Source organism: Cebus imitator, unplaced genomic scaffold (genome assembly GCF_001604975.1).
Source record: "Cebus imitator isolate Cc_AM_T3 unplaced genomic scaffold, Cebus_imitator-1.0 Scaffold165, whole genome shotgun sequence".
NCBI classification, from domain to species: Eukaryota; Metazoa; Chordata; class Mammalia; order Primates; family Cebidae; genus Cebus; species Cebus imitator.
This window is the reverse complement of record NW_016107480.1, coordinates 2,971,747-2,981,062: the sequence shown is the minus strand read 5'-3', so window position 1 is coordinate 2,981,062 and position 9,316 is coordinate 2,971,747. Positions and strand designations below refer to the sequence as shown.

The 9,316-nt window shown below is 38.4% G+C and overlaps 1 protein-coding gene across 6 annotated transcripts in view; it reads left to right on the top strand.

Moving 5' to 3' along the window:
- Positions 1-9,316, top strand: part of CDKAL1 (CDK5 regulatory subunit associated protein 1 like 1) — a 717,953-nt gene that overhangs the window by 197,680 nt on the left and 510,957 nt on the right. For all 6 annotated transcript variants that reach the window (XM_017544096.2, XM_017544095.2, XM_037744111.1 and 3 more), the window contains one exon: positions 6,225-6,321. In XM_017544096.2, coding sequence (XP_017399585.1) covers positions 6,225-6,321 — 97 coding nt within the window. The remainder of the gene's footprint in view (positions 1-6,224; positions 6,322-9,316) is intronic.

Sequence of the window (9,316 nt, the reverse complement as noted above, 5' to 3'; positions counted from 1 at the left end):
TATTAGAGACTGGGTTTCGTCATGTTGATTGGGCTGGTCTCAAACTCCTGACCTCAAGTGATCCACCTGCCTCTGCCTCCCAGAGTGCTGGGATTACAGGCGTGAGCCACTGCACCCGGCTCAGAAGCATCTTCTTATAAGCCTAAGGAATCATTCCTGTTGTCAGCACTTGGTTCACTTTGGAGCCATAAGTCTAGTTAAGCCCCTCTGGTGCTTGCTTTGTTTTTGCTCTATTTCTCATCCATTACCCAGTGTACAAGCACCACAGTCACCATTATCTAATTTCTGCAGGTCGCACCTTTGACTTTTTTCCATCGCTTACTTTTCCCCCATCATTTCCCCCTGTAGTTTCTCTTAGAAACTTTTTTATATGTCTCATTGAATTTCTCTTTCTATAATGAACCAACTTTTAAAAAACCCTCAGCCTCTTCACAGAAGTCTGTATCTGTATTCTTTTTTTTCCCCTTAAAATAAAGCCACAAAACCTTCAAGCAGATCTTTCACAGACCCTTGTTGCCCTTGTGAAGCAGATGGAAACAGTAACAGGCTGCACTGTGGGTGGACGAGGGCTCTAGTCTTCGCTGCTCCGGAGGCTGAGGTAGGAGGAGCCATTGAACCTGGATGATGGAGGCTGCAGTGAATCAAGATCACGCCACTGCACTCCAGCCTGGGCGACAGAGTGAGACTCAAAAACAAATTGTGCAAATTGTTTCTTCCATTTGGTTCTTGGAAGACAAGAGGGAAGTCTTCTTTATGTTTTCTCTATTACTCCAGTGAATGCTATAGACAAGGGTACAGCTCTTTATTTAGAAATCTGTTTCAAGAAAATATGAACCATTATATTTAACTTATGTTGTTTTTATATTTGTGTTTGAAGGCTGTCTGAAGTGAAGACGTGGAAATTAATACTATTTTAAATTTTCTTAAGGTATTATTTTTTTCACCATTCATATTTTGCGGGATAAAAGCTTTTACAAATATGTCTGTGCTGGGTACATTTTTAAAGGAAATTTTTTTTAGGCATTTATTAACCTGAACAAAACTAACTAAATAAAAAGAACAAGCTGTAAGAAGGGACTGTTGAGAACAAAAATACTCTGAATTTGCATTAAAACTTTGCTACTTTACGTTGGGCACAGTGGCTCACACCTGTAATCCCAGCCCTTCGGAAGACCGAGGCTGGCGGATCACGAGGTGAGGAGATTGAGACCATCCTGGCTAACATGGTGAAACCGCGTCTCTACTAAAAATAAAAATATTAGCCGGGTGTAGTGGCATGCACCTGTAGTCCCAGCTCCTCGGGAGGCTGAGGCAGGAGAATCACCTGAACCTGGGAGGCGGAGGTTGCAGTGAGCTTAGATGGAGCCACTGCACTCCAGCCTGGTGACAGAGCGAGACTGTCTCAAAAACAAAAAACAAACAAACAAAAACTTTGTTACTTTATTTGGTCATTTGACATTAATATTCCATGATGGCCATGATTTTTGGCTTAAAGTTCTGGTCTGCCTTAGAATTTTAAAGCCAAATTTAAGAAAAAGGAAATAATTTTTGCCCCAAAGCCAGTATAATTTCACATCATTGCCCAGGCTGGTCTCAAACTCCTTCCTAGGCTCAAGCTATCTACCTGCCTAGGCCTCCCAAAGAGTTGGGATTAAAGGGGCGAGTTGCTGCACCTGGCCTCTTCTTTCTCTTTTTCTTCTTTCTCTCTTTCTGCTCTGTCGTGCAGGCTGGAGTGCAGCGGCACGATCTCAGCTCACTGCAACCTTCACCTCCGTGGTTCAAGCAATATTCCTGCCTCAGCCTCTCGAGTAGCTGGGTTTACAGGCGCATGCCACCCCACCTGGCTAATTTTTTTGTATTTTTAGTAGAGATAGGGTTTCACCATGTTGGCCAGACTGGTCTCGAGCTCCTGACCTCAGGCAATCCACCCGCCTTGGGCTCCCAAAGTGCTGGGATTATAGGCCTGAGTCACGACACCCGGCTTTCTCTTTTTTGAAAAAATTAATTTCAACTTTTATTTTAGATTCAGTGGGTACATATGCAGGTTTGTTACATGGGTGTATTAGTTTATTCTCACGCTGCTGATAAAGACATACCTGAGACTGGGTAATTTATAAAGAAAAGAGGTTTAATTGACTCAGTTAGGAAACTTACAACCATGGCAGAAGGCACGGGGAAGCAGGAGATAGAATGAGAGCAGAGCGAGTGGAGAAGCCTCTTACAAACCATCAGATCTCAGGAGAACTTACTATCATGAGAATAGCATGAGGGAAACCACCGCTGTGATTCAGTTACCTCCCACCGGGTTCTTCCCACAATATGTGGAGATTATGGGAAGTACAGTTCAAGATGAGATTTGGGCGGGGACACAGCCAGACCATATCAGTGGGCATATTGTGTGAATTAGTTTTAATCATGCACCTCAATTTTTCTTTTAATTTTTGGGTTTACTTATTCCATTAAAAGAAGCCCTCACCTGTTTCATGTCACCGGGACATTGTCCCTGAGTTGCTATATGTTGGCTGTACTGTTTTCAGGTATTCTGCGTAACTGATTATATAATGGTTGTTATCCTGATTAAGTGCTATGTAAGTGCTAACCACAGTTTTTATTGTCACAGTATGATTTGTTGTTTGTTTTCCACAGTATTATTTTTGATCCTATAGAAATGCTTATACGTGTCTGTAAAACTGTAACATTTTGTATTGGATTGAATTCTCTCCACACACTTTGACACTGCTGCATCCGCTGTCATCAGCTATTACTTTGAAAGACATTTCCAAAATCTACCCTTGGATTTATTCTCAGCCAGCCAACTTGCGTTTCAGAGATTGGATAGGCATCGCTAGATCCTCAGATTCAGTGTGTTCTGCGTGACTTTTGTTACCTTCTGTCCCAGCACTCAGTCAGTTCTGATAGCCAGTGGCACAGCTGTTTCTCTGTTCCCCCCCACCCCCACCCTCTCTCTCTGTTTTCCTAAACTATGGATTAGCAAACTATGGCCCACAGACCAAACCTGGCCTGCTGCCTGTTTTTGTAAGTAAAGTTTTATTAATATTAGACACCCATTCATGTTAAGTATTGTCTGTGGCTGCTTTTGTACTAATGTCACAGAGTTAAGAAGTTGCAATAGACCAGCAAAGCTTAAAATGTTTACTTTCTGACCCTTTATAGAAAAGTTTGCTGGCCCCTACTTTAGACTAAAACTTTGGCATTACCTTGGATTCCTCCTTTGGTATTTTTCAAGTATATTCTAGCAAGAGAACTAATCTCCTTTTTTTTTTTTTCAGTCATCATCATCTTTTTAAAAATCTTCTGCACATCTTCTGGTTCTCTGATCCTTTTGCCTAGGGTATTAAATTAATTTCCTTACCTCCTGGCTTCTTTTCCCCTTCTATTTAGGGCAAACAGAAGGGGAATGTCAATGTCAAATGTATTGACTTTTTATCCTATGTCACCAGTGTTATGTTCTCAAAGTTCCACTCTGCCATCAAAACTTAAGAGATTTTCATATTGCCCACAAAATTAGAGACTCTCTAGCCTCTTAAGGTTCTTTCTACAATATAAGTCCTCTCATTCTCCCATATGCAGAAATTCTTTCTATTAATATAATGAATATATATTCATTATAATATATATAATTAATATATATTAATATAATATAATATAATGAAATGCTTTCCTCCTCCCTGTCTTTGTTCATGCTCTCACAGCTGCCCTGAGCTTTCTCTGCCTCCATCATCTCCATTTTTCCTATTCCTGGCTTGCCAATAAAATCCTCCTAAATTTCTTCATGAAGCTTTTTCCTGTGTTTTCTGCATATTCTTTTTCCCTTCATGGTGTGTTAGCTATCCATCTCTCTGTCACTAAGGGCACCTTACTGGATGCTGTGTTTTTTATGTTCTTTTACATCTCAAATATTATAAAGCATAAGCTTGTTGAGTGCAAAGCCCTTGTCGTCTTCTTTTTTTTTTTAAAGATGGGGTTTCACCATGATGGCCAGGCTGGTCTTGAACTCCTGACCTCAGGTGATCCACCCACCTTGGGCTCCCAAAGTACCAGGATTACAGGTGTGAGCCACCGTGCCCAGGAGGCCCTTGTCTTCTTTATTACCGTGTTCTCTTAAACACTCACCGTAATGTCTTAGATATGCTTAATAAGTAATTGAATAGCATTATAGGAAGCAGGCTTTTTATATTTGGATTTAATTATTAGTCATCTCAGGGTCTACCTTGGATGTCTGGCAGCGATTCTAGGTGTTATAATGAAAGTTCTTGAAGAAACTTGATGTTAACTTCTTTGTATACATGGCTAATGAAAGTGGTATTTTTTTTTTATTTGATAAGGTTTTCCACAATTAATACAAGAAAAGTATTTATGTGCATTGATGTGCTTGGTACTGATAAGTAAAACCAGGTGGCAGAGCCAGGCAGTAATTCTGCTGGATGTGCTATGCCATCTACCACAGTCAGATTTGTTTTTATTTTGTTAAGTTTTTTCGGGATTCCAAGAAGGAAAATTCTATCAAAGTGTTCTAAGAAGCTATTGAAATGAAACACAGGTGCCGTTAAAATAGTATTTTGTACTCTGTCTGTTCATTTATTTAATCATTCTCTGTGTACTTCCCAGAAAATTTTGATGTGGCTATTTATCACAAAGAGCCCAATTTTTTGTTGGCATCTAGTTCTGAATTTTGTACTCTTGAAAAAGTTGACAAAGACAAAAAAGTGTGCTAGGTTTAGAGCCCTTATAGTTTAATGTTACATGTACAGAAACTGGGCTGCTGTTGTCCTTGCCTTTCTCAGAACCCAGAGGCTGCCTGTAGTGGTGGAAGGAGGGACCCAATTTGGTACATAATATGCAGTGTCCAAAGATAAAAGTCAACAAGCATCGAAACATACTCCAAAACCCATACTCATGCAGAAGAACTGAAGACTTGAAAGTTTAATTTTAAGATGGGCAAAGGATTTGAATAGTTTGTAGGAAAAGATAAAAGTTCTGCTTTCTTCACTACTGACTTGTAGCACAAAATAAATGTTTACTATATCAACACATACCTGAATGATAATGTCACATCAAAATATATTGCCAGCATTCTCTTGAGTAAAGAAATGCTTAAAAAATAGCCACATATGTATACCTTTGAACCAACATTTCTCTTTTATACATTTTTTTTTTCTTTTTGGAGACTCTGTCTTGCCCTGTTACCCAGGCTGGAGTACAGTGGTGCCATCATAGCTCACTGCAACCTTGAGCTCCTGGGCTTGAGTGCTCCTCCCCCCTCAGCCTCCACCATAGCTGGGACTGAAGACGTGTGCCACCATGCCTAGCTAAGTTGTTTATTTTTGGTAGAGACAGGGGCTTGCAATGTTGTTCAGGCTGGTTTCAAACTCCTGGGCTCAAGTGATCCTCTCACCTTGGCCTCCCAGTGTTGGGCTTACAGGTGTGAACCTCTGCACCCAGTTACTTAGAATTTATGGTAGGGAAATAATTACACAAGCGCGTGTGGATTTCACATCTGTGTTTCTGTAATCCAGAAGTACTTTCTCAAACATTCATATCTATTTGTATGTACAAAGCACAAACTTGTTTTCCCATATATGCTTGCATATGTGAGGGTTAGTCTGGTGTCTGGAAGTAAACATATGCAATCAACTATAGCATGTCTCTGGGGAGCAGTACTGAGGAGACGTCTCTGAGGAGACATCTCTGAGGAGACATCTGAATTACTGGGACATAGGGTATTGCACCTTTTATTTACTCTTCTCTGTTTCAGTTTTTTAAAGGCATATTTTACTTTTATGTTGGTCAAAAGACTAGGAAATAATCTATTAATAAAGTTTTTGGCATATTGTCATTAACATTTAAAATAAGTAACCTACTTGAAGACTTAGCTTGCCTATCTGGAAAATGCAGTTTTCAAGAGTGATTCATGTCCTTAGGAATAAAGTAAAAAATAATGGATTTTTTTTTGTTTTGTTTTGTAATGAGACAGTAATGAAAGGCATTGTCAGATTGGATTGCTATTGTGTTCTTTAATGCTGTGATAAATAGACATATTGTACAAAACTTTTATTATGTTTTATTTAACCAGTTTTAAGAAAATCCTGTTTCATTTGAGATAGGCCTATCCTTAATTGGACAACTAATATGTACGAACAAGAGTTTCCAAGAGGATACCCGTGAGCAAAGGAATTCACACTGTCTTCTCTTCAATCTTTTAGAAAAGCTCAAGAGGAGAACAAGAAAATAGTACTGGCTGGATGTGTTCCTCAAGCCCAGCCTCGCCAGCACTACCTTAAAGGACTGAGTATCATTGGGGTAAGCCTGTACCTGGTGCAAAAAAAGAAAATCTGACATTGTTAAAACCTGCAATAGCCTCACATTTTATTTTCTATTTGTAGGTTATTTATAAGCTATGTTACACTTACGGCTGTCCTAAACGTATTTTCCTTATTGTCCCTGAAACTGTCATTTCTGTGTAACTTTTTCAGCATAGCATAAAAACGTGCGTTAGTTACTCTCATTAGGAAACAGCAACACAAGAAAAAGCCATAGTTTGGAATTTACATCCCTTAATAACCTGGTCTTTGGCTGTCTATTCCCATCACTTTCCAAGTGATTACAATTTTTCCACCTCTCTCAGCTACATGCTTTTCACCCCCTAGTATATCGCTGCCTTTTTTCAAAGGCCCCACCTCCCTTATGCCCACCCCCACACGTCTCAGCTCCAGCATGACAACATTCTGTAAAGCCGTCTCTGCCCACTCTGTGTCGTCCTCCCTAATTCTTTTCTCTAGTTTCTCTTTGCTTACTATGCAGTTACCTGTTACATGATTATGTGAATACAGCCCGCCTGTGTATTTAAATTGTTAGCCTCATGAGAATAGTTATTCAGTCTTCTTAAGAAAACTCTCACCATGTTTCTCTAGCCTTTCCTGTGACACCTGGCACATAGTAGGCACTCAGTAAGTGATTGCCTGAAAAAAATCTTCCCATTGTATTTTATTTTGTTGGCATCCTTTTTTCTTTTTGGGCATGTCAGCTCTGTGAAGTAAGGAGATTACTGTCTATTCTCTCTCTCCTTCTTTATAGCCAATTACTCTTTGCCCTGAAGTAGCTGATATTCAGCCAATATTCATTGATCAAATGATGGTGCTGCTTCCTTCCCAACATTCTACTGAAGCTGTAGGTGATAAGCTCAGCGATGTTGTTTGTTTAAAAAGCTTACATTAATTTAAATAAATGTAAAAACGTTATATGCTCATAGAAGAAGTTGACATGATTATTTGGCATCTGCTTTGAACTTTATAATACATTTTTCCTTATTTGATATACTACTGACAGATGCTTGTATCATATTCTCAGTGTAATGAACTTGTTTTCTGCTGTGAAGTCCTTACCCACTAGCAAATTTAATAATCTTTGAACAAACATTCTCACTTTAAACAAACAGAACCTGAATGTTTGGTAACTTTAGTTTGTTTTTACCATTTGTCTGTTTACATTTTGATTTCTCTTGGTTTAAGGAATGAAATCAATATGGGACTCCGAAATTATCTTTTCTTGTAAGACCGACTTTCTCTATAAACATAATCCTGCTATCATAGGGAAATAGAAAACTAGTTGGAAGTCTTTTTTAGAGATGGAATGTGGAAAAAGCTTAGAGTTCACCTTAGATTTCATCTCAAACAATGAAGTTACCAGAATAGCAGAATTTCTTTAGTATCGCAAAAGCCTCTTCTGTGCATACATTATGGCAACATTTTTTTGAACTCCACTGTGTGCAGGGAAAGTGTATGTTAGGATGTACAGGAGATTCTCCAGATACGGCTTAAGGGTTATACTGTGCTATTCATGTGAGTTTATTTGCCAGTGTCACAGCTTGGTGTTGGTCCTGAAAATTGAGCCAACACAAAGCTGTGACATGGACAAATAAACATTTTTTTCTATTTAATCCAGCACCATTTTTTGTTCTGTTACATATTCCCATTAACATGTTTATTACCATTAACATTCTTCTTTTTAAAACTTCTATTTTAAGTTCAGGGGTACACGTGCAGGTTTGTTAATAGGTTAAACACGTGTCTGTTTGTTATACAGGTTATTTCATCATCCAGGTACTAAGCCTAGTATTCAGTTATTTTTCCTCATCCTCTCCCTCTTCCTGCATACTACCCTCCAGAAGGCCCCAGTGTGTGGTGTTACCCCGATGTATCCATGTGTTCTCATCATATAGCTCCCATGTAAAAGTGAGAGCGTATGGTATTTGGTTTTCTGCTCCTGCATTAGTTTGCTAAGGATGATGACCTCCAGCTCCATCCATATTCCTTCAAAAGACATGCTCTCTTTTTTTTTATGGCTGCACAGGATTCCATGGTGTATCTACACCACATTTGCTTTATTGAATATGTCATTGTAGGTTGATTTCATGTCTTTGCTTTTGTAAACATGTATGTGGTGTTTTTATGGTAGAATGATTTATATTCTACTGGGTATATACCCAGTAATGAGATTGCTAGGTCAAATGGTAGTTTTGCTTATAGCTCTCTGAGGAATCGCCACACTGCTTTCCACAATGGTTGAACTAATTTATACTCCCACCAACAGTGTTTAAGTGTTCCCTTTTCTCCAGTCTTGCCAACATATGTTATTTTTTTTTTTTTTTTGACACTCTGATAATAGCCATTCTGATTGGCATGATGTAGTAAGTATCTCACTGTGGTTTTGATTTTCATTTCTCTAATGATCAGTGACATTGAGCTTTTTGTATATGCTTGTTAGCTGCATATATGTCTTCTTTTGAAAAGTGCCTGTTCATGTCCTTTGCCCACTTTTTAATAGGGCTGTTTGTTTTTCTCTTGTAAATTTGTTTACGTTCCTTATGGATGCTGAATATTAGACCTTTGTCAGATGCATGGTTTGCAAACATTTTCTGCCATTCTGTAGGTTGGGTATTTACTCTGTTGAGAGTTTCTTTTGTGGTTTTGTTCTTTCACATAGTCTTATTTTGTTACCACTACTAGTCTTTAGGTTTACTTTATTTTGTTCATTTATAATTGGAGAAATAAGAACACATTTTGAAAAGTGAATAGACATAAAATCTAAATTTCTGTCACCATAATGCAGTTATAATTTTGCTTATCTCCTTCAGACTTAACCTTGGCATCTTTTACTTAATTGTAATCTCAAAACTATTTTGTATTCTCATTTTTGTATGTTATTCCATGAGCTTTTTAACCATTTTTAAGTCTGGCATTAGTGTCTGATTGAAGGATATACCATAATATACCTAACAATTCCTTAATTATTGGAT